This window comes from Ochotona curzoniae, unplaced genomic scaffold, assembly GCF_017591425.1.
Source record: "Ochotona curzoniae isolate NIBS_2020 unplaced genomic scaffold, NIBS_Ocur_1.0 scaffold_3208, whole genome shotgun sequence".
In the NCBI taxonomy this organism is placed as follows: domain Eukaryota; kingdom Metazoa; phylum Chordata; class Mammalia; order Lagomorpha; family Ochotonidae; genus Ochotona; species Ochotona curzoniae.
Genome location: NW_024467106.1, coordinates 56864220 through 56890005, shown reverse-complemented (window position 1 = coordinate 56890005; position 25786 = coordinate 56864220). Strand labels below are relative to the sequence as shown.

The following is a 25786-nucleotide window of genomic DNA, read 5'->3' as shown; positions in this document are numbered from 1 at the left end:
AACTCACATGCCCACCAGAGGGAGGAACAGGCCTCCAGGGGAGTTCCCCATGTTCACCCACCAGGCCCACTCCCAGACCCGGATCCCATGTGTGCCAGCAGGTGTTAAGTCCTTAACTGGCACAGTCTGTTCCCTCAGTCTCAGCCTTTGTGTGTGCTGGTGGATGCTGCAGTACAACCTACCCCACAACCTGTTCTTGGGTGTGCCTGCAGGGGCTACAACCTGGACCAGCTCAGCCTGTTTTCAAACCCAGTGCACATGAGTATTGTTGAGTTCCATGGCCTTGCCTGGCTTGCACTGTCACCATCCTCAGTCCTCAAGCAAACCGGCTAGTATGGCAGTCCCACGAGAGTGAGCCCACATATCCCCCACAGAATCTGCTCCCAGATCCAAGTCTCTCATGTTCAAGTTAGTGTCATGGCCCAGTCCAACATGGTCCACCACCTGTCCTGATACTGGTGGACACTGTGGTCAAGCCCTGCCAGGCAGGCTCCTTAGTCCTGGCTTTCATGTATGCCAGTAGGTGGTGGTCGATATCAACCAGCCCAGCTCAGGTCTCCCACATGAGCAGGTGTATTGGTTTAACCCCATAAGGTCCTCTGGTATTCTTGCCTCAAACCACTCGACCTCAGCCTTCTGAGTTACCTGCAAGTGCAGTAGCCTGGCTGATGGAAGTCCCTCTTCACCTGTGACATTCTCTCTCAGCAGTCCTTCCTTTCACATATCCCCATAGACCCCATGCCCACAAGTGCATAGATCCCAAGTCCTCCAGTGGTGTGTCGTGCCACCCTGGGGCCTTGCCCACCCTCCCAGGGCCCATGTACACTCATGCATAATACACTCATCCCTAGATCACATCTACCGATGTGGTGATCTCCGCCTCCCTTCCCCTCCCCCCAATATCTTTTTTTAAAAACCAAACAAAAAGAGGCAACTACACTGGCACACTGGCATAGTTAACACAAATTTGTGATTAACTAGGCCCAAGATGCCCACCAGCTACTGGCTGCTTTTCTCCCAGCAGTATAACCTTTGCCTAGGTACAATGTAACTGAAGCAGCTGCCTACAGCTGGGGTTTGTCCTTTTTTAAAATGCCAAACTCTGTTCCTGAAGGCAACATGTGCCTGAAAGCAGAGAGAGCATTTAGGGATGATTTTCAAATAGTTCTCGCAAAACTCTCCATGTGAAAAAAACTATCTATGGGCTTCAAATATTTTTTGCACCAAGATAAACTTATGTTCCCCCTCCATTTCCCATGAACTTTTAGAAGGGCCTTTGTCTTACGCGCTAAAAGCTGGGGTGGAATCTGATTTCACACCCTCTTGCTTGTTTGATTTAGGGGTGGGATGAGGAGGACAGTGTTGTTTGAACCTTTGGCCACTGGAAATGCAGAGGTGTGATGTCCCCAAGCTGGGAGCCATGGAGTCTCTTCTCAGTTCCCAGAGCTTGTGCGTGCTTGTTTTTCACAGCAAATTATTTGGTAGTGGTTGTCCTTTCAATTAATATTCAGTCATCTGTTTAATTTCTACTTCTGAGGAAAAAAATGAAATCATCACAGATGCTATATGTTGGATTTATATGTGTTGTGAAGGCCACGCCCACAGGGGCAAGCTACGAGGCTATTTTCTAAAGCCTTAAAATCGGGAGGCAGAGAGAACCAAGTCGAGCATTGCCCTCAAGTCTGCTGCCAGCTATTCAGAGCCCATGTCCCCCTCCAAGACCATCTCGAGATGCACGGGCTGCCTGCAGTAGCAGCTCCACGGAGGAGTGGATGCTGGCACTCCACAGCCCGATTTAAAGTAATCAAGTCCAGATGCTGTTGCCAAAAAGGCGGGTCTGCACCATTCACCGCTGTGACCTGGATCGTATTTCAAAAGTGTCAAATCAAAGCTGCCCCACCAAAGGCTGATTTCTTAATGAATTCCGTATGCATTTCATCTCTTGGCTGAAAAAGTGGGGTATCCGCTGGGGAGTAAAACTCAGACTTAAAAAAAACAAAACTTAGCAGCGTAAGCCTTCATGAAAGCCACCCCCGTGCAGTTGGTCTCTCTCTGTTATTTACTGCTCCATTAAGATGTTTTCATTGAAAAAGCCACGTCTGAGAGTCATCATAATATTTACAGAGGAAGGGGAGTGTGAGCCCAAGGAAATTCAATGGATGTCTCAACATTGAAGTTTTGAGAAAATCCTGAAGTTCCGTCCTATTAATCCAGGGCTATTAAGAGTGAAATTTAAGTGTTTTGTCAGTTCTATATTTCAAATACTGGCATTGCTTATGGGAGTAGATTCTGGAAAAAGGGGTGTTTTCCTGGCCCAACTCAAATCTCAGTATGGAGACCAAGTTGCAACTGTCTTTTCTGGGGGGAAGAGAAAAGAATAGGGCAGCTGTTGTGGTGCCGTGAGTTAAGCAACTGCTTGGAACACCTTCTATGTGGGAGTGCTAGTCCCCAAGCCCCAGCTACCCTGCTCATCTCCCCCAACTTCCTGCTAATGCAGTGGCAGTAATGGGTCACAGCTCAACTCCTGGAGTTTCTATCACCTCTCTGTTAAGACCTGGATTTCCTGCGTCCTGGCTTTGGCTGTTGCAGGCAAGTGGGGGAGTGAACAGAATGATGGACAATTGATCTCTCTCTCCCTTTTGAATAAATAAAACTTATCTAACGAAAGAAATAAAGACTGATTGATCCCCAAGGTGACTGGATTAAGAGTTCTCTGAATATGAGGGACAGGCCGATGGAGAGATGCATGGCGGTAGACAGTAGTATCATCAGCTTTTGGAAAATAATCTCTCATGCTTAGATCACCAGTTCAAGTGGTTTTTTTTTTCCAGAAATATTCATTCCTAAAGGCCTAAGGAATACTTGCCCAAGAATTCATGGACAAACTTTAGAGATGTTGAAATTGAAGCATGAAAACACGGTTGGTTCATTCAACAAATAATTCTAGAATGTCCGTGGTGCAACAAGGCACAGCAGCAATTCCTGCTGCTGTGGAATTTGAGTGATTTATTCCCATTTACACCTGCAAACGCTTATATGGCACTTTTAGTTCCAGAACAAGGAAACCTAGACTCACTTTTATCTCCTCCTTTCCTCTTACAGTAATTAAGTACCTGGCAGGAATTCAGCAGACAATGATAAAATGATTCTGAGTGCTTGAAAGAAGGTAACAACCTCAGGACTTCAGGAAAGACCACCTGGGAACTTCCTTGAATTTTGTTTTTTAAAAATCTCTCCTGTGACCCTCGGCTGAGAGGCTTCCAGTAGGCACAGATAAACAAATAAACAGAGAAGGGAAGCCTGGTCAAATAACCAGAAAGGGAAGTCCAACAGATATGGGCAGTTGTCACCCCTACTTCACAACCCCAGAGCAAGTACGTGGCCTGATCTGCTTTTAAAATCCTAGTGGGCTGAGTAACTTCTGAGTGATGGGCAGGCGCCAGCAAAGCCTAGCATTTCCCTGCTCTACATCCAGAGACACAAGATGACGTGGGCCCAGTGTCTCCACAGCTTCCCAATTCCCATCGCAGACAGCGAGCTGACCACACCAGGTGGCCGGGGAAGCAACTCTCGCTCCTCTGGCAGCAATTCAGGGACTGAGAGAAAGTCCCCAAAATGCTAGAATAATGACGCAGCAAAAACAGAATTGCAAGCGCTCTAAAAAACAAATGTCATTGAAAGCACAACCTGTACAAGCAGACCGGAACCTGCAGTGTACACGTCTGCCGACAGACTAAAGTGACATTAGGGGCCTCTTAGGATGATAACCCAAGGGGTCGTGATACAACAAAAGTGCAGTCAGCACAGCGGCGACCAGGAAAATCACACTTTTTAAAAAAAATTTAAAATATTTTTAAAAGGACTCATTTATTTTTATTGGAAATCCAGATATACAGAGCAGAGGAGGAAGAGACAAAAGATCTTCCATCTGCTGATTCACTCCCCAAGTGGCCACTATTGCCAGAGCTGAAACAATCTGAAGCCAGGAGCCAGGAGCTTCTTCTGGGTCTCCCAGGCAGGTGCAGGATCCCAAGGCTTTGGGCCATCCTCGACTGCTTCCCAGGCCACAAGCAGGGAGCTGGATGGGAACTGGGGCCACTGGGATATGAACCAGCAGCCATATGGGATACAGGGTATGCAAGGCAAGGACTTTAGCCACTAGGTTACTGTGCCAGGCTTGAAAATAATTTTTAATGAAAAAAAAAAAAGCTGATTCCGATACTGTGATTATTTGCCAAGGATTTTGAAATGATCTCAAAAAGAAGGCTCCAAGGTATCTAGATGTTTAGCATCCACGCTATCAGAATCCCACCAGGAAAACAGAACAAGGAGAAGGTGGCAGTGTGACATGCTCAAGAACAGTGACTGACAAGTCCCCTAATTTGGTAAGAGACAAAGATGTGCAGAAAGAAAAAACCGAGTGAAATCTAAATAATATAAACTAAAAGAACCCACACAGAGATACTTCATAATCAAACGCTCTGAACAACTGAAGACACAAAACCCCAAGTTTCTAAATGGAGCCTGAGGGGCTGGTGTGGTAGCGCAGCTGCCTCAATGCTGTCGTTCACATCAGCGCTGGTGCACGTCCGGCTGCTTTACTGCTGATCCAGCTCCCTGCCGATGCTCCCCATGAGACAGTGGAACACGGCTCACACTCATGTGGAAGACCTGGAGTGAATTCTAAGCTTCTGGCTTCAGCCTGGACTGGGTTACTACCAGAACCATGGTGAATGCACCAGAAGATGGAAGATCTTTCTCTGTCCCTAGCACTCAGCCTATCACTCCTTATCACACAGCAAAAAAATGAACTGTTACCTACAGAGGAAGAAAAAAAATTTTTTTAAACTAATTGCATTGCATTATGTGACACAGTGTTATGGGCACTGGGATTCCCCCCACCCCTCCCCGAACCCTCTCCCCATGGTGGATTTCTCCACCTTGCTGCGTTACCACCGTTCAAATTCAGTTGAGGTTCTTTCATTGGAAGTATTTACCAAGCATAAAGTCCAGCATCTTATTATCCTAGTGAGTTCAACAATTTCTTGGTGAGACCATCTCTGGTCTGAAGGTAAAGCCAGCAAAGTATCATCCCAATCAATTAAAAGCCCGACATAACATCAACAACAATTTACAACATTATGGCATTAATTGACATGGTATTGATTAACCAGTATGTTAATAGAAAAATGCAGGTTCTTAACCACAACCTATGACTTCTTCATAGACACTTCAATTTTGGGTTATATTCAACTGGGTTCTATACACCTTAAAATGGCTATAGATTACTTTCAGCTGTCTCGTGTCTATTTTCATTTTAGTATTTAGCTGTTTATAGTGTTGAAGCATTATTTTGCTGAACTTGGTTATTTTTCAGATGGTCTGAGCTGGCTTATAACTCTAGCAAGACATGTGTCATCAGTTTAGGTACAAAACATTTTTTTTTTAGGAGGGGTGTGCAGAGAAATCCTCAATACACCAGAGAGGCGTAACTAATCTTTGTGTCCCTCCTAGTGAGGTATGAGTGAATCCATGCTGACCATTTCCTGATTCTAAGCTTTCCTTGTTGTTGTCTGTCTATTCTAGGTTTTTTGTTTCTATGTATGTTTGTTTGTTTGTTTTGAGGGGTTTCTGGAGTGATCCTAATGGTCATTGCGAGAAAGGGTGGCGACCCAGAGCCGGAGCTAGGCAAGGACCAGAGAAAGCTCCTCTCCCTAGTCCCGAAGCAAGTTTATTATTCTTCTGTTTCTGCAGATCGCTCAGGGGTCCTGGTTGTCGTTCCAACGATGCTGGTTTCTGCACAGCAGAGTTTGGACTTCTTCCACCCCCTGTGGAAGCTCCAGATGGGGTTCTCAGAGTTCTCGGCCTCCAAAGGCACTCCTATTCCCTGTGGTCTCCTTGGCAGTTGGGATGTAGTCCTTGGTGTCCGTACTGATAGTCCTTGGTGAGGATCTGGGAGTCTTCAGGGTTGGGATACGAGCCTTCTTCTGTCCACCTGCTCCACTCTGGGGTCTCCCCCCTGCTCCATATGCTCGACCTCCTGTTAAGAGGCTGTCAGGATTGCTCCTGATTCCCCCCTTATGCCTATGTAGCCTTACTATTGTCTAGTGCCGACTAGAGTCTGTTGTCTATGAGTTACCAGATTTGATCCTGACAGAGGAAGAAAATTTTAAATATTCATTTTTCCTCTGAGACTATCAAGGTCAAAAGGAGAAAACCATGGAGAATGAGAAGCAAAGGAGAGAAAGACAAAAATAATAAAATGGCAAGCATAAAACCTAATACATCCATAATAATTTAAATATAAGTGGTCTTTAATGCATTTATATTTAATATACCCATTGGTATATTTAACATATTAAATATTCAGTATATCAGTTAAAAAGGCATTTCCAGCACAGAAAACACATGGTTTGATTGTATGCAACCTATGGGAAAGTGATTTTAAAAATAATGTAAGTAGTAGATGAAGGGATGGGAAGAAAAATATCATGTAAAAACAGATTAAAAAAAAAGTGCAGAATATCACCATCTGGTAACTCCAGAGAAAAGGAAATTGTTAGGAATAAAGCATCTATCTTCCAACATACAGGAGTCCTAATAAGGTTAGGACACAATAGACTTTCAAAAATATATGAAGCACAATTTTAAAATCCATATGGAATGACAAAAGGCCCAAAGTAATCCTGGGCAGGGGGGCTGGGGGGAGGAATCATACTGGAGGCATCACAATACATGACTTCAAAGCAAGCTACAAAGTTATAGTAATTAAAACAGCATGGCACTGGCATAAAAGCTGACACAGATCAATGGATCAGAAACAGAGAGCCCGGAAATTAATCCACATACACATAGCCAACTGATTTTTGACTAAAGTGCTAAGGCCATACACTGGAGTAAAGAGAATCCCTTCAACAAATGGTTCTAACAAAAGAGAATGTACATATGCAGAAGAATGAAATTATATGTATTCCTCTCACTGTATATAAAAATCATCTCAAGATGGATCAAAGACCAAATTCAAGACTTGAGACTATGGATTGGGGGACTGCACAGGTGGGGGTGAGTGATAACCTGTGGGTTCATGCCCAGGTGAGGAATTACTGCTGAGGGACTTCTATGGATAAGGCCACCATATGTGTAGGTAAGCGAGAGTTTAATGAGACCAAATGCTTTGGAGGGAAGAACAGGAGGGCTTTTATGGGTAGGGCTGAGTACCAGCACACATGGGAGACCTGAAGTGGGGTAGTTAGCATGATCATCATTGAGGACTACTCATTGGCACACACAAAAGCTGAGGCTGGGGCCTACCAGTGAGTCTGAACAGGGGATGGGTGAAGCTAGGATGGGTCTAGCTAGCATGTGAGAGAACTGGTCTGGTAGCAGAATCTGTGTGGGATATGTGAGCTCGCTGCTGTGGAACTACAATCTCCACTGGCATGCCTAAGAGCTGTGGATGGGAGCATGCCTGGCTGGGGAGCTAAGGGGACTCTCCAGATGGATTGGGGCTTCCACTGGTGAGGATGAAAGTCAGACTGGGGGCAGCAGGCTGGGCTTAACATGGCTATGCCATCCCTTGGCATGGGTATCAACTGGGTCTGGGAAGTGACAGATTGGACTAGATTCCAGCTCCCACTTGCAACTCACGAGAGCCAGGGTGGATGTAGAACGAGCCAGACTAGATCTTGACTCCCACTGAACCATGTGAAAGCTATGTCTGGGTGTAGAGCAGGTGTGGTTGAGATGCAACATCCAACAGTAAGAACCAGAATGCTTGTGGGTGGTTGAACAAGGCCCACTGTTCCTGCCAGGACAAGAGATGGACAAAGTCAACCTGGGCCAAAGATCCACCAGTGTGCGCGAGATCTGCCACAGAGAGGAGACCTGATAGAGGAGCTTGGGAAACTCCTTTATTGGGACATAGTCCCTGCAGGTGAGTGCAATAATCAAGGCAAGGAACAGCCCAGACCATATTAAGTTGCAGGACCTGCTGGCATACATGTGGGTCAGGTCTGGGGACAGACCAGACTGAGTCAGTTCATAACATCCACTGACAGATCTGAGAACAGGACAGGGTACAGGAGGGGCCAGGTCGGGCCACAACACTGCCCGTTCACATGGGGGCTGGGGTAGGGATTTGGCTGGGACTGTAGCACCCGCCTGCAGGAGCTAGAACTGCAGGCAGACTGGAGTGAGTCAGGCTGTGCAACATGATAGTAGATGCTGGCAGCAGTGTTAATCTGATCCGAGCACATGTCTCCCTAGGGAGACTCATTCAGCCTCCGGCAGTGCTGCAACAGGGCTACTTAATACATAATAGATACAAATTCCATTCAAAAAAAATAAAATAAAATAAAGACTTGCAAAAAAAAAAAAAAGATAGTAGATGCTGAAGTGAGGCAAGCCATGCCAGCCTGGAGTCAGTGGGTGCCAGGTTCGTGAGCCCTGGGAGCAGGGGATTTGGTGGGGCTTGGGTCCTTGTGCTCACCTGCAAGGTGGATGACATGCTTGTGAGCCCTGTGGGAGCAGGATCTGGCGGGGTTGGAGTCACCTGGTTCAGGGCTCTGGGCCAGCTCGTGAGGTGGATGCCAGGTTCGAGAGCCCCAGGAGTGGGAGATCTAGCAGGGCTTGGGTCACTTGGTCCAGGTCCTGGGATCTGCCTGGGAGGTGGGCATTAGGTTCATGAGACCAGGGGGTGGGGGAATCTGGTGGGGCTCAGGTCACTTGGCCCAGGTCCCTATGCCCACCTGTGAGGTAGGAGCTGGGTTTATGAGCTCTGGGGGCATAGGATCAGGAGGGGCTCAGGTTGCCTGGCATGGGTCCCTGTGCCCACTTGTGAGGTGAGTACCAGGTTTTGAGCTCAGCGGGGGGCGGGGGTGCGCAGAGGATCCAGTGGGGTTCAGGTTGCCTGGCTCGGGTCCTTGGGCCTGTCTGCAAGAATATGTCCTCCTCCATGAGAAAAGTGGAACAGTGGACATAAACCCTGATGTACATGGAGAATATGGTAACCCATTTTAGTACCATAGTAGAAGGAGAACAGAACAAATTGGACAACTACTACAAAAACCTGGATGAATGGAGACTTGAGGTTGACTGTGGCAGACAATAGACATTGGGAGGGTTGAATTGATAGCATTTCAGAAACCAGTTGGGAAGAACCCTCAGAACATGCACTACATCGGGACCCTGGGTTGATATTGATATTGGGTAGTGGTTCCGCATTCCTGGGTACTGAGACATTTGGATATGGGAGGCTGGATGTGGCATCCCCCTTTTTCCCTCCTGTTCTCCCAGAAATAAGAAACAGAAAAAAAAAAAAAACCACTTGAGTCTATGTAGTTGTTAAAACAAAATGTAGGAGAAAGACTCCAAGACATTGGTGCAATGGAAGACTTCTTGAACAAGAACTCTAAAGCACAGACAGCAAAAGCAAAACTAAACAAGTGGATTATATCAAACTCAGGACCTCCTGTACAGCAAAGGAAACAATCCACAGAGCAGAGGCATTCAACAGAATGGGGAAAAATATTTGTGAAATATCTATTTACCAAAGGACTAATATCCAAAATATATTAGCAACTTCAAAAACTCAACTACAAAAAAAAAAAATCAGTACATGTAAGAATGGGCACAGGATCTCAAAAGATAGTTCTCGAAAGAAGAAATACACATGACCAACAAGCATGAAAAAATGCGTATCTTACTAAGCATCAGGTAAATGCAAATCAAAACCACAATGAGACAGCACGTGCAGAGAGTAATAAACGCTGGTGAGCATGTGAAGAACAGGGACATTTTACACACTGTTCTTGGGAATGCAAAGTATTGCAGCTAACATGGAAAACATTTCGGGGTTTTTTTTAAAAACTAGAAATAGACTTGTCACGTGATCAAGCAAACTTACTTTTGGGTATATTTTCAAAGACGTGAACACATCATATCAACAAGATACTTGCAAGACACTGGCAGTGTTCACAGTAGCCAAAATAGGAAACCAACCGAGGTGGCCATACAATGAACTATTATTCAGCAATTCTACATTTGCAGCCAAAATGGATGTGACACATATTGAGTGAAATAAGCCAGACACATAAAGACAAACACTGCATGCTCCTCTTTAACTGCAGCAAAAATTTAAAAAAGAGAGAGATTAAAAAATACCAACAAAGAAACAATGGCTGTGTCTAGCAGTTTTGCTGCAAATATAGCCTTGTCAAATTTTGCTTTATATTTTCTCAAATTAATGGTTAGGAATGTTATGTAACTCTAGTGTTAATGATCTGTGATTCCTTTGAAATTTACTGTATATGAGTGAGTTATTTTTCCATTTGATTATTAATTATAGTCCTTGTTTACATTTCCACTAAACTAGTGTGTATGTTGATTTTTACTTGTTTATCTTACATCCTGGAATATTTAGCCCTTAACTGCAATATAAATTAAAGATACATTATGTCAAATGTGAAGGAGCAGAGTGGTAAAGCAAGAGGGAGGGGACATGGAAGGAAAAAAAGGGGAAGGAAGGAGAAACAGAATATCATTATGATCTATGAATCATATTGAATTTGTTAAAACTAAATGAAAAATATTAAACAAGAACTTGCAGAGATGGAAAGAGAACAATTTCACAAATATAGATGAAGATTTCAAAACTCAATTTGCAGCAAGAAATAGAACTACTAGAAACAAAACTAGCAAGAAATGAGCAGAGTATAGACAATAGTATCCGTAAGCCTGATCTCGCTGATTTTTACAAATGTTTTCATGAAATTTTAGTCATGAAGGCCATCTTCTAGGTCATACTAGAAACCTTAGACAATTTAAAACGATTGAAGTCATGTTGAACAGATGTTCCCATGAGGAAGATTTGGAAGAAGCTCCTGGTTTGGCCTGGCACAATCCTGGCTGCCGTGGCCATTGGGGGAGTGAAACAGTGGATGGAAGACCTCCCTTTCTTTCTCTCTCTGCTTCTCCTCATTCTATCTCTGCAACTCTAACTTAAATAAGTAAATAAATCTTAAAAACAGCAGCAACAGCAACACATAGTCTTACTGGGATAGAGACTTCATGAACACAGCCACACGTCTGCACCCATTGGATTCTATATAAAGGCACTAAGAGCATACACTGGAGAAAGGATATTTTCTTTAATAAATGGTCCTGGGAAAACTGGATACCCATAATGCAAAGGAGGGAATCTTGATTCATGCATCCATGCTTCTCATCGGACACAGAATCATCCCAACATGGATCAAAGACAGAAATATAAGACCTGAAACTGAGAAACTATTACAAGAAAGCATAAGGACAACATCAACCTTGGCAATGAATTTTTGAATAGGACCATAAAACACAAGCAGCAATAACAAATCTAGATTTTTGGCTGCTCTGCTTAGAATCCAGCTCCCTGCTGATGCATTCTCAGAAGGCAGTAGGGGATGACCCAAGCAGTTGGGTCCTTGCCATGTACATGGGAGACCTGAATGGAGTTCCAGGCTCTTGCTTTGAGCCCGGCCAGGCTCCAGCTACTGAAGGCGTTTGGGGGAGGGAACCAGTGAATAGAAGATCTCTCTCTGTCTCTTCTGTCACAATAACAGAATAGTACAACAATAGTAGTGATTATAAATTGCCTTGGGCTCCTCCCCACCCTGCATCGTGGATCTTATTCTAAATGCTTATTATAGAAGACGTTTAAGAGAAAATATTTGCCATAATGACTGTAAGTCCACTAATGCATTAATACCCATGTTTCCTGATCAAGGTACACACTTTCTGAGTCAATAGATTTTTAATGTATTCAGAGTTGAGTGGCCATCCACACAATCCGCTTTTTAATGCTGGTTTCCAGTCAATTCCATTATATGCCTAGCTACAGGCAGCCACTAAGCTACCTTTTGTTTTTTTTAGTGTGTGGATCGGCAGAGAGATCAATCTTCGATGTGCTTTTTCACTCCACCCTCAGCCCCAAATCCCTGAATGTGAGCCACTGAATGCTGGAACTGGAACCAGAGCTGGGATTTATCTTCTTGCCAGCCCAGCAAAGGATGTGCTACTTCTGGTGTTCTTTCTGTAGGAAGGTCTTGGTTTTACTAGTTTTCTCTATTTTCTCCTGATTTCATCTCTAGCTTTTAGTTCTTTCTTCCTGCCTGCCCAGGGACTAATTTGTTCTTTTGCTAGTGTGTTAATGTGGGATCTCAGATTACCGACTGGGAAGTTCCCTTCCCAACTGATGCGGGTAACCAAAGTCTGTATAAATGTCCTCAGAACCACTGTTTTTAGGTGTCTCACATAAGTCTTGGTGTGTGGTACTTAACCTCATTCATTTCATAACATTAAAAAAAAACTTCCTTTATAAACTTCTTTGATGTAGGCTGGTAATCATCAGCTATCTGAGGGTTTTCCAGGTTTCTGCTGTTGTTGTCTGTTGTGAATCTCTGATGTAATTGTGTTTTGGCCAGAGAACGTATTTTTCTTTTGATTTCAATTTTAAAATCCCACTGAGACTTGCTCTATGGTCCAGCTTGTTTTCTGTCTTGGATAGTGGTTTATGTGCACTTTAAAAAGCTATGTATCCTAAATTGCTGAGTGAATGTTTCATTTGTTTGAAAGAGAGAGAAATATGAATCTTCTATCTGCTTTTTCCCAAATGGCTGCAACAGCTGGGGTTGGACTGGCCCCAAGCCAGAAGCCGCCAACTCTTTCTGGGTCTCCCATTTGGGTGGCAGAGACCCAAGAACTCGAACTGGTATTTGCTGCCTCCCAAGCTGCGCATTATCAGGAAGCTGAATGGGAAGTAGAGGTGGGATTTGAACCCAGGTACTGTGGTATGGGATGTGGGCATCCTAAGTGGTTGTTTAACCTTTTGTGTCACAATGCTTGCTGTGTTCCATAAATGAAAGTTTGTTCCAGTTGACAGCGTTGTTCAAAGTCTTCTGTATCGTTACTTTCTGCACACTTCTATGAGTTGAGTGGGCCATTCAAATTTTCAACTGTTAAGTGTTAAATTATCTTTTTCCTTTCAGTTATGCCACCTTTGCTTTATATATTTTAGGAGTCTATTTCCAGGAGGAACATACACATATTTTTGTGTTGGTAGCAAGGTTCCTTGCCTTGTAATTTGTTTTCTAATTGTGTTAGATGATCACATTTTTCTTTGGTTTGCCATTTGCACAATCCTTATTCTTCACTTTCCTTTTTATTAGTGTCTTTCAATGTAAAGTATGAGAAGTCTTCAAAAAGTTCATGATAATGCTAATGATGGAAAATTGCACAGGTTCTAAAATGTTTAATCCCATTCCCCATGAACTTTGTGACGTACCCCCACGTGTCTCTTGTAGCTGTCATGGATCTTTTTTTTCCCCCTTAAATTCAGTTTGTTAACCTCAGTCTTTTTGAATGGAGTGTTTAGCTTATCTACATTACATCTTAATGACTGATATGGTTGGGTTTTGCTGTTTGTCTACTTAACATTTATTTCTGATTAAAAAAAAAAAAACAACTTCCCACACTGTTGAGCTATGTTCTGCTGCATAGGCGATACCTACCTATGTTGCTATAATTATTACTCTATTAAAATCCTCCATCACTGAAGAGTGAACAGAAGAAATGAGACATCCTACAGTTCTGAAAAGCTTCCCTGCATTTTCCATTTCTACAGTTCTTCAGGTCTCCTTGTAGCTCTGATTCACCGCCTTTCCTTCTAAGCCGAACAAATTCCTTCAGCGCAATAGCCCTGTGTAAAAAACCTGCTGTGAGCAGAAACCTGTTGGCTAACTCCAGAAGAAATCCTAAATCAATCTCTAAGCTCCTTAGTTGGCAATGATTCATTGGTGAGTGATGAGACTGTGAAACTGAGCATGGCTTTGTTTCAAGGCTTGCACTCAGTTCCCATTGATGAAAATTGGCATGTGATGAATGGTCCAATCATTACACACACCCATAAGCGCTTATGTGCAAGTTGCCTCCCCTCTTAACCATGGTTTCACTTTCTGTGGTTTCAGTTACTCATGGTCAATTACAATCCAAAAATGTTAAATGGAAAATTCCAGATATAAACAACTTGCTTTAAATTGCACGTGGTTCTAACAGTGTAGAGAAAGCGAGTTCCATCCTCACCATACATTGTCCCCCTTTGTCCACAGTATTCATTGGTCACTTAGTAGCCACCTCAGGGATCAGGGATCACTCATTGTGTTCAAGTAACCCTTATATTGTAGCCTCATGCTACATCACAATGCCTATTGTCATTTAGTTTCATCTCAAGCAGGCACTGTTATCATGCCATATCCTAAGAGTATTAATTATTCTATAATTACTGTTAATGTTTTACTGTACCTAATTTACAAATTTACACGTTACAGGTGTGTATATAGGAACACCATAGTATTCATAAAGTTTTGGATTATGTGTGCTTGGAAGTGCTGGAATATAATCTCAACGCGGAGGGAGGACTAAGTTTCTTCTAAGGCATGCATGCTTGCAATAAATTGTTTTCTTAGCAATGCTTATTTTCCATTTTCATTTTCGAAGGATTAGTTTGCTGGCTCTAGAATTATTGGTTGACAGAGTCTTTCTTTCAGCACTTCAGCTATCTTTGTCCATTGCATTTGGCTTCTGCTAAGTCTGATTTAAAAAGTCATTGTTAGTCACATGGTTCACATATACAGCCATTTTGCTGTTTCCACGATTTTTCTTTCAACATTTTAACCACAATATTAAAGATCAAATTTGGCAAGTTTTTAGCCAGTCTGTTCAAAGCTATGCTCTGGTGGTTCTTCCTCTGCTGTCACTGACGTGTCGTCATGCCTGACACTGTCCCTGCAGTGTGGATGAAATCTTCAGACTGGCTATTTGCTAGCGATCCGTCTCTAAGTTCCCCAATTCGATGCTGTATTACTCTGAGTGAATTTTTCTTATAAGTTACTTTTCAGCTTCTGAATTTTTGCATGACTTTCAAATAATTGCTATCTGGTTGAAATTATTTGCTGCTGTTATACTTTTAATGTCACTGAAAGTGTCCTACAGTTGCAGACACATTTATAATAGCTGTTTTGGAACTTTTGTCTGCTAAATTCAGTTATCTGGTGATGATGGAGATAGTCTCCATTAACTTGCTTTCTTTCCCCGTCCCCCCAAATAGGACTTGCAGTTGCTCATTTTTGAGTCTTGCAATCTAAAAAAACTCAGTTCATTTTTTTCTATCATACGATCACTACTTGTGAAATTCCAAGTTCTGCTCCACAGTATCTAGGTATATACTGATAACTACACATACATACACACACACCATAGGGCAAAATTCACTGCCTTGTAACCTTATTATTCATGTCATTTGCAGTCCTAAGTACTTCTTGCTCACTTAACCTTGCTCAGACTAAAAGTTCAAAGCTCCATCTGTGTTCTACCTTCCTCGGAGTGTGCTATGGTTGCTTTGGGAAGGTGCGCTGAGTGATCTTTAGAGCAGATTTCTAACCGTCCCTGTTTGCGTCCTTTAGCATGTGTTAACACCTACTGACTAGGATGGCACCTCGTGTGACGTTGGTCACTTTCTTCCTCCCATTGTAGTCATTCATTGAGCGTCTCTTGCACCTTATGTAGCGCAGTTTCGCTTCTGTGAACCACGCTTTTCATTACAACAGACATAAAGTGTGTGTATATTTACAAGTGAGATTAATATGTTTGATTTCAGCTCATGCTTCTTTGTTGCCTTTGGTTATTTCCTCTCTGGCTGTGGTCTTATTTTGCTTTTCATAGCTGGTTTGCATTTGTTATCTTTGCAACAAAACCTTGTTAGGTCCTTAGCCCTCCTGTTGTTAACTTCCAGTGTTCTGACTGACATCAGTATATTCCACCTACTGTCTGCTCGTAGTGGGCTTATTCTGCATCTCTTCTCCCACGCTGTCTCTGTCAGAAATAGATAAGAGTTCAACTTCTATTCCTGTATTTTAGTCTCATATCTAATTATTTTCCTGCCCCAACAGTCCCTTTGATGAAATTTTGTTACTTCTTGATTAGATTCTAAGTGGATTCCCAAGGAAAAGGGCTCGTGAATACAGACAGTATAGAGTTCTCAGTGTAATTTGCTTTTCTGCAATCTTCTGTTTGAAAGATAGCCTGGAGGATATAAATTCCTTTACTCATGTTTTCCTTTTGAATCCCTGAAAAGTACTGTTCTCTTGGTATGTTGCTCTACAGACAAATTGTTATGTTTTCTGTGTACCACCACCTGGATCACTCTCTGAAAGTATTCTCTGAGCAGTAATATAGATGTCAAGTATGGGTATTTTGATTTGGTGTCTTTTGGAAGGACACAGGGAAATACTCACATGTAGGTGGCCACCATTATTCCCAGACATCTTCATCTTCATGGTAAAGTTTTCTTACCAGGAAAGAAGATGGCATCAGGACCTTGCCGATTACTCCTGGTCTTACATCACAGGTCTTACGATGCACTTTTTGCACACACATTACTCTGATACTGCAGTACATCTGACCACTGACAGCACATTAGAGGTATCTTCTTTCAGTGGCAAATAAAATAGGGTACAATCAGAGCAAGCTCTGAGTTTGATAAAATGTGTTCCAACTTACACTAAAGCTCCCTTTTTGTAGAGCTGGAATCTCGCTCTACACAGTAAAAAGGGAGCAGCCATGAGGTTCCCTGCTCCCCAAGGGCAAAGGTGTTGAGTGGAAATGAGTTACACACTTCTCACTCCCAACTTGACCTTTTAGCCCATCATCGACAACGTTGAGTCCTGTTACTCTTTTCAAGACAGAAATGTGTATGTACATCTGATATGAAAAGCCCTCAGCATTCTGTCTCACTTGGATCTAAGCGCTATTTTCTAACAATTTTGGGGTGTCTGTCTGTATTATTACTGGACTGTGGACACCCCACATTTCTAATAGCACTTACCTAAAGTTAAATAAAGTGGGCTGCTTCCCAGAAACTTCTCATACTTTTAGAGGTAGCAATTAACATCCAGATACTATCTTAAGAAGTATTGAAAGAAAAACTTATCTGTTTACAAAAGCAAACAATGCTTATCAATAGCTTATCAATGCTTATCAATAGCAACCCAGGAAATTTCAGATAATATACAATTCTTCGGTTGAATATCAAGAAAGGGATTTAAAAAAGTAGATGAGTTTCTAAAACAAAACCAAAATAATACTGTCCTAGGTTTGCGAAACTGCTTAAACACTCTGCTGAACATATGACATGTGCAAACAGATGGATCATCAGGAATGTAGGTTTATTTCATTAAAAAAACACACACAGATTCACATCCCTAGAGTACTGGATCCTGTAAAGCAGCAGCAACCACAAGGCACATATGTATGAAAGAACTCAAGCAAAGTAGAAACAGAACATTAAAAAAAACCGTGTTACCTAAAGACGATGAAGACCTCTTGTGAATGTAAACCGATTATAAAAAAAGACTTTCCTTTTGCAATGTTATTCCTCTACCTTTGATAAGGGAAGGAATAATTAATATTTATGCAAAATTTTATAGTATATATAGTGAATCTTTACACCACTGACTTGATTTGCTAGAGAAAAGGAGCTAAAGTACAGCTTGAACATTTCATTCTTTTAGTGCCTTCACATCTTGTTTAGATATCTGGAATTCATAAGCTGAAAAGGAAAGCAAAAAAAACAAAAACAAAACAAAGCAAAAACCCTAAAACTTCTCACTTGTTTTAGCTTACAAAAAGCCTACAGTTGTGGCTCCTGAGGCAAATCCTCTAGGCAAACACCCACGATACTGTAAGATAGCAAGGATACAATTTTTATTCTGGGATCAACATGATAACCCTCTTTAAACAGATTAGAAGTCAATACGTAAGTGCAAAGCTCAATCATATTAAAATAAGATTTGATTTAAATTATTGCTTATGTAGAACTATAATGAATATTCTCTGGATAGGGACGCTTAGATTAGAAATGGTGTCACCTTAATATTTAGTGTATATAAAAATTCTAGGAATCAACTATAATAAAAAGTCTACAGTAATCCCACAACAAAGTGCTCCTTTACAGAGTTTTGGCTTCACATGATGAAGACTAGAAAGGTGGCTAGGTCAGATTTCAGTTGCACATTTTGTTGTGCAAATGAAGCATCTCCCAGCTTTACCGCTGTGCACTCTTCTATGCAGTATGTTGGAGTCCATACAAAATCATGACTAACAGAAGGAAGACAGATCGAAGCTCCAGTTTTTAAACAATGACAAAAAGAACATAAAGTACAAGGATAATAAAGCTTTTAAATAGTACTAAACAGCACAATTTAAATATTTGTTATAGGCTGTCATTAGCTGTCCTGTTTTTAAAAAAAAAAATCAGTTCCTGGGTTTTTAGATTTTTTAAAAAATAATCAGCGTCTCTCTCCTGGGCTCATGTTTGGTCCATGTGCGCAACGGCCGGTGGTAATCCTGTTAAGCCCTGAGCTCTCCTTAGGGCTGTCTCCGGGCGGCGGGAGGTCTCTGCAAGTCTGGAAGTTCCTCTGCATGTTGCATGGCAGGAGTCATTGGGGCTGGGCTCAGCTTAGAGCAACACAGCCTGGGCCGCCTCCTTGATGGTGGCTGCAGCTCTGTCCAGCTCTTCTTCCGTTTGTTCCACTGTGACCACGACCCTGATGCTGAGACAGTGAAAGGACACAGGCAGCCATGAGGGGAGAGCACAGCCAGGTTAGCTGGCTGGGGTGACAGGAGCTCGGCCTGAGCACTAGTTCCCTCCCGTCGGTAGCGAATCGCCCGCTGCTGCTGCAGAGGTGAGCAGCTCTGCTGTACACTCTGTGCACTCCAAGCCCAACACATCTGCTTCGTGGCCCTACAGAAGTTGCTGGAAGCTTGGCCTCTGCCACTACACATTTCTAGTCAGAGGCACCCTCCTGTACACCTCTATTCCTGAGGTCCTTCCAATAATGCATGGCTCCAAGTAGAATGGGACACATGGCAGGAATTACCCTTCTCCAATCACTGGGTACCTGGTTGTTGCATGTGTGATTTTATCTGCTACACAGATAGTCTCTAACCCTTGGGGGCAAGAGAGAAATTCTCAAGCTTTCAGGAAGTAGAACAAACAGTATCTTGACAGGCTGAGAAAGTTCCTTTACATCCTTTACAGCTGTGTCCTTTATCTTTGGCTGCTCACTTCTGAAGCCACACTGCACTGGGCATGGAGTTTTTCTCACAAGCCAATGCAGCATCACATCTGAACCAGCACATTAAAGAATGAGGCTAGCCTTTTCAAGGTATCTCCGAGCTCCTGCCTGAACCGTGTCTCCCAGGCCCAGGCTGTGCCTGCTCTCCTTGGGGTGCTCCCACACTGCTCAGGTTATACCGTCCCTCTGGAAGCCTGTGCTCTGGGTTTCCAGAGGCACATGGCAGTGTCCAGGCAACCATCAGCTCTGTACCAAGCAACTCTCAGTATCACCTCATCTGCCGGAAGGCATGCTGTCCCAACAAACGTATCCAGATGGACTCAATGATGGGTTACACCACTGACAAACTCGTGGGAAACTGAAAATATGGCAAGTTCAAAAGAGCAACAAACCCTTGACCTACTAAACATCCTCAGTCTCACCTACCCAAGATGAGCTCAGAACATTTCTGTCAGCAGTTGGGCAGAATCATCTCACACAAAGCCTATTACATCATACAACGTTGAACATCTCATGTAATTTACTAAATAGAAAAAAAAGAGAGAGTGCTTCTGTATCACCATTAAGCCAAAACATGAACGGAGGTGGCACGTGTCAGGAAGCGCCTGTACTCGTCTCTCCAGGCTGGGCTCAGGGGCTCCCTGCTCTGAGCAGCCTGAGCATGCTGCTGACGCCGCCTCTGCATGCCGAGCTGACTGTGTACAGGACAGAGCCCAGGTTTGCGGCCCATCTCTCACTGCGAGCGTGCACTGCTGCCCCTAGAGCCTTCCAATCTTGCCTTGCCTGACTGCTGGATGAGGCGGCATGTGCCCGTTGCTAGCAGAGGTGATGTGCCATCACATCTAGGCTGCCACCCCTTCCTTGTGGGCCTATTCCTGGGGCAGAGAGTGCTGGCATGGAGCACGCCTCCCTTGTGACGTGTTAGAGATAAGCTGACAAGATCCTCACTTGTTCCTGAGTTAACTGGAGGGCACACAGTAGGCCCTGTGCTGTACAGCTAATTTGTGAAAATATTTAAGAATGAAAACAGGTGATGTACAATTTCAGAGCACATTGTTCCTTACCCTGTGACAGCCTTCCAAAATTTTTTCAAACATTATTTTATAGTGTTTAAGGACAAAAACAGGCAAAGTCCTATTTTAACGTGAACCAACCTTGGAGGAGGGAGGTACTTCTCTTCCTTGTCCAAGTAGCGTGCCTGAGTTAACGCGATACTTCTGTTCATGCACTGTAGGAAGACAAAGGGATACACTGGCAGCATGAAGGTCATTAAACCTGGGAGGTACACTGAAATCCCTCAATGGTTTTCACTGACCTTCCAGTTTCATCTTCTAGAAGACAAAACACAGCTGCATAACGTCCAGCAGCAGCCACACTCCACACAGAACACCCTGGAGTGACAGGCATTCATTCCGAGAAAAGGCTGGCACGGCTCAGGCTGCATTTAACATGTACTTACTTGACTGAGGGGTAGAGGCATCTTTTCTACCTGTTCACCTCTCAAATGACCAAAACAGTTGGTGCTGGGCCAGGCCGAGCTCCTTGCACTCCCACCACTGCTTTCCAGGGTGTGTCAACAGCAGCAGGAGTCAGCCGGAGCTGGCCATGGTAACACTAACCTAGCTCCAACACCTGCTCCGAGGCCACACTTGTAAACAGCTGCTACTATTTCAGACAGAGCTGGGTGAGAACACGGAGGCAGCATGAACACAGGCCTCCTGCTCAGGCCTGGGCTGGACGTCAGACACACTGGCAGTGTCACTTTGGACAGAAACTGCTGCCTGTGCAAATGCACAGCAACAATGACCTGCATGCGTTACACCTGCTCCTAGGGTTTGATACTGAAGCATTTCTGCCTCTGTCTTATCCTTGACAGTCAGCCTTTATTTTATTTTAAATTAACATTTTCTAACAAAACACAATTTTTAAAAAAAGCACAAACACCAGACCAAGGTAATAGGTTCTGGAAATTTCTTTTCAGGGTGATGAAAACATCTTGCAATTCATGATGGCTGTATAACCTTGTGAACACACTAAAAAACCTTGAGCACTTCCCAAGAAGCTCATTTTATGGTATATGACTTGTATCTTAGAAAGCAAACTGAGCAAGAGGCAGGACAGAGAACAGTCACTCCAAGCAGCTGGCAGCAAGGCTTCTGCCTGTAGCAGGGCCACGCTGGCCCCGGCTGACCCTCCACTCAGGAAGCGTGAGTATTTCCTCAGAAAATTTGGCTGGGCTTCATGTTCGGCCCTGCCTGGCTAGGAGACAGCATAAACCACAGCTCAGTCTGCCGAAAGCGTCCTTTCCAGCAACTTAACATAAACTTGAAAAAACCTCTCCATTCTACAAAGCTTAAACAAGACCAAACAGTACCAAAATTATTTTTCCTCCTTTAAATATTGAGAAGGAAAACAGGGAAGTGAGATAAAATAACTTGGAGACTTTTAAGATGATTGTGTCAATCCTATGAGCCAAGGTGCCACCTGCAACACTGGCGTTCTCTGTCAGAATGCCAATTCAAATCGTGGCTGCTCTGTTTCCAATCCACCTCCCTGCTGATGCACCTGGGAAGGATGCAGCAGAAGGCCCAAGTGCCTGTGCCCTTGCCACACACGTGAGAGTCGAGTGGAACTCTGGGGCCCTAGCTTCGGCTTGGACTCGTCCATGGCTGTTGAAGTCATTCGGCAACTGAATCACTGGGTGGAAGCTTGTGCTCTCTCCCTTTCAAGTAAATCAAGCTTAAATTTTGTTAAGCTGGAATCTGTGACTACGCAAATTAATGGTGAGATCTGTTTTCTTTCTATAAACACCAAATGAATGTTTACAGAATGCTTTGTCCCTGCACTGACCCCACTCCCCACCCCTTCCTCCTGACCTTCCTGATGGCTCCTGATGGCCAGCACTCAACTGGAGCCCAAAGGGAGGGCTCTGGGATCTTAGTGCCTTTCAAGGATGTGTACGTGTGTGGGTGCTTATTGGTCTCTGCAACAAAGCAGTTTCCCTACTCTCTAACTTGAACACAACACAACTGGATTTCACACTGTGCCTGTGTGACATGAGGCACACACAGACCTGGCCTGAGGGGAATGAGGGGGCCTGAGGGAATCAAAGGGGGAATGGAGTCATCTTGAGGAATCCAGCACAGACCAGGTACTGCGGCCCATAGATGCCCACTGGGCCACACTGCAGCCTTGGTTATGCCATTAACTGATTCACTAGTCTATTCCGTTTCCCTTAGAACCCTCATCACAATGATGCTGTATTTACTTCTGCGACTATGTACACTTATGCAACATGAGAATAACAGCACTGAGGCGGTCCAGGGAGGAGCAGCAAGCTTGGTCCCTTTAAGGGAGGCCTGTTACCTTCCTGACTGCAGACCTGTGCTTGGAAACAGCAGTGATATCTCACTGCAAGTCTGACAGTTCCTATCTGACTCTCCCCTTACCGACAACTCTCAGGTGCTGGGTTTGTTTCTACTGTTGGTTTTTCGATACGACTGACTCTACAAGGCCACCAGCTGCACGCAGCTCTCCATTGAGCCACTGTTTCAGTGTAGGTGGCTCAGATCCTGCGGGACACAGGGAGGCTAAGCCAGGATGCACAGAGTTTGCCTTCACACCCAGTCTGTATTCTGAGCTGCCATGTGACAGGAAATGCTAAGGACAGAAACGGCCAAGTTTTTGACACTTTTTGTTAAAAATGAAGTCATAATTAGTAGGAAGATGGCTTCCCAAAGACAAAGGATTCTAAATCAATCTCTCAAATTAGGCACACTGCACAGAGATCTTTCTCCCTTTCCAATAAGGAGTGTCATGATTCCTGAACCATTTCTGAGAATGCTGGGAATCCCCCACTTTGGCCTGCAGTCCAGGAGAACAAGCGATTCCCATTGCTTTGCTGTCCCATCCCGTATGCTCCATAGCCTGGCCCTGGTTACAGAGAGGGAGTTTTCTGGAAGGCTAGTTATTTACAGTAGAAGCCAAGTGTATTTAGCTACACTTGGCTACAATGCAGCATTGGGTGCACCAACTTCATTGGGAGATGAAAAGTGACCCAAAGCCTGCCCTTTTAGGGCACTGTGAACTTGGCTGAGTAAAGCTAGGTACCTCAAGGGACCCTGAGTATCAGGGCACAGCTCAGTCACACCGCATCACACAGGTACTTGGCAGAATGGCTCAGACACCTGAGTGCCACACACTGGACTATCTGGTTTCAAGCCCTGGCTCTCACTCTGGATTCCAGCTTTCTGCTAATGCAGACCCTGTGGTGTAGTGATGACAGTGGATGTGTTTGAGTTCTTCCCACACACCTAGGAGGCCAGGATGGAGCCTCCTAGTGATTAACATTGGCCCAAGCTAACTGTGGCGGTTGTGGGCATATGGGGGAGTGAAGCAGCAGATGGGAGTTCTGGCTGACGGCATCCCAAACAAACATCTGAAAATCTGCTTGCAGTGAGGGTGGAAGTAGACAGTAACATTGGCCTGAGTCACCAATACTTACCTGAGTCACGATTTCCTGAAGCAGCTTGACATCCTTCTCTCGCGACCCAGTGCTCTCTTCCAGATGCAGGTGAAACGCTGGAGAGAAGGGCTCCCCCATGACTTTCAATCCGGAAATGCTGGGGAAGGAAGCACACACATGTCCATGAATTATTTTAGGCCCAAAAAGAAGTCACACTGAGCTCACTTTAAACCTACACTGTCAAGGCTCACTGAAATGATGAACCAGCACCCACATGGGTCCTGGCACTTGAAGGGAGAGGATTAGTCAACATTGCACCAGACCCCATCTTCTTTCTTTAAATGTAATACATGTTAGGATGTCTCTCAAAAGCAGGCTACAAGTCAGATCTGAATCACTGAATCCCAGCATCTGAAACATGGAGGAATCTTCTAGATTAGTTCTTTCACCGATGTAGAAACCATGCAACGTGATTTCAAAATCCAAATCCTATGTGAATTGTGAAGTGTTAAACCGCACACCAAGAAGTATTGTTTTCATTTAAGTCATGTATTCTCTGAGGAGAACTTAAAAAATTGCTTTTCAAATAGCATTTCACATGAATCCAATAGCCTAATTTTCCTACTACCTACAAGGCACCACAGCCACATCTGGCTTGGGCTTTGATCAAATAGGCTCATCTCAGATGCTGGATGGGGAGGCTGTCGGGAGAGCAAATAAAATGTCTTAGGTTTCGCTGCCTACATGTGGAATGTCAGAGGTGCTTAATATCAAATGGGTACAGAACTGTAGCTTGAATTCAGAAACTCAGAGGCTAAACTTCAGAGCTTATTACAGAAAAACTGCCAAAAACATCAATTTATCCTTATGGGTAAATAAATACTGAGCACTGCGTTAGGTCCCGGGGACAGAGAAGTCAACCACACAGCCAGGGCGGTGCTGTGTATTCACGGTTCCAGGGGACAGACAGGAACCACCAAGTACGCCTGCTGAAATCTGGGCCATTTTCAAGTCTCTGCTATCAAGTCTAATTGGCACAAGCTGTGGACTCCCTCTCCCGTATTTCAGAGACGAAAGAAGATCACTGATTATAGGAAATTCAGAAGACTTTCTTTTCTTACAAGTGCCTCTGCAAATGTTAATCTTTACTATATTTATTGCAAAATAAGGAATAAAATCATTAAAGAATGACTGTGAATACAATGAATGTAATACAATGCAATGAAGCAAGAGTACACAAAAATAAAGGAAAACAACAACAACAACAACAACCAGAAAACCTACAAAAACACATAAAACCAAAGTTGAAAGAAAAAGTAAAACGGAGAACTAATACATTCAGAAGAGAGATCATCACAGACTATCTCCTATCCAAAGGCCCCAAACCTAGGCAGCCTTAGCCAGGGCTGCCCAACTTCAGGAAACAGTCAAAGCAGAGAGACGAAAGGACCAAATCATTTGCTGAAGTTATGCTAACACTGATTCCCACACTATTGAGAAGTGGTAGAGGGACCAGCTCTGTGGTGCATGGTTTAAGCTACTGCTTGTGATACCAACATCTCACAGCCAAGTGCTGGTTACAGTCCTAGCTGCTCTGTTTCTGATCCAGCTCCCTGTTAATGTGGCTGGGAAAGCACCCAATGACGGTCCAATTACATGAGGGAGCAGATGGAGTTCTGGGCTCCTGGCTTTGGTCGGAATTAAACCCGGCCACTGCGGCCATTTAGAGAGAATCAGCACATGGAAGATCTCTTGTCTCTTCCTGCCAGTCTGCCTTTCAAACACATTAAAAATAAATAAATAAAACAAAACAAATACATTATAAAAAAGTTTTAAAAAGGGAACATTTATAAAGAAACATTTAAATCCATCAAAATGGAGTGGAGGGGTAATGCTGTGATTAATATGCCATTTGGGACACACCACATCCCCTGTTGATGCCTGGGTTTAAGTCCTGCCTCTGCACCCTTCGCAGCTTCCTACTATCGTGTACCCTGGGAAGCAAGAAGGATGGCTCCAGTCCTCGAGCTCCTTGTCCCCTCTGTGGGAGAGCTGGAATGAATCCCAGATCCCTGGCTTCAGCCCTGGATGCCATGGGCCTTTGGGAGTGAGCAGCAGATAGAAGACCTAGGTCCCTGACTTCCAAATAAATAAA

General features: G+C 43.9%; 1 protein-coding gene across 1 annotated transcript in view; it reads right to left on the bottom strand.

Moving 5' to 3' along the window:
- Nucleotides 1–17238: 17238 nt before the first annotated feature.
- SPTLC1 (serine palmitoyltransferase long chain base subunit 1) overlaps nt 17239–25786 on the bottom strand; it is a 45936-nt gene continuing 37388 nt past the window's right edge. Inside the window, exons 13-15 of the mRNA XM_040963907.1 lie at nt 23671–23788; nt 20321–20394; nt 17239–18641 (exon numbers count right to left, since the gene is read on the bottom strand). Coding sequence (XP_040819841.1) covers nt 18548–18641; nt 20321–20394; nt 23671–23788 — 286 coding nt within the window. The 3' untranslated portion in view covers nt 17239–18547. The remainder of the gene's footprint in view (nt 18642–20320; nt 20395–23670; nt 23789–25786) is intronic.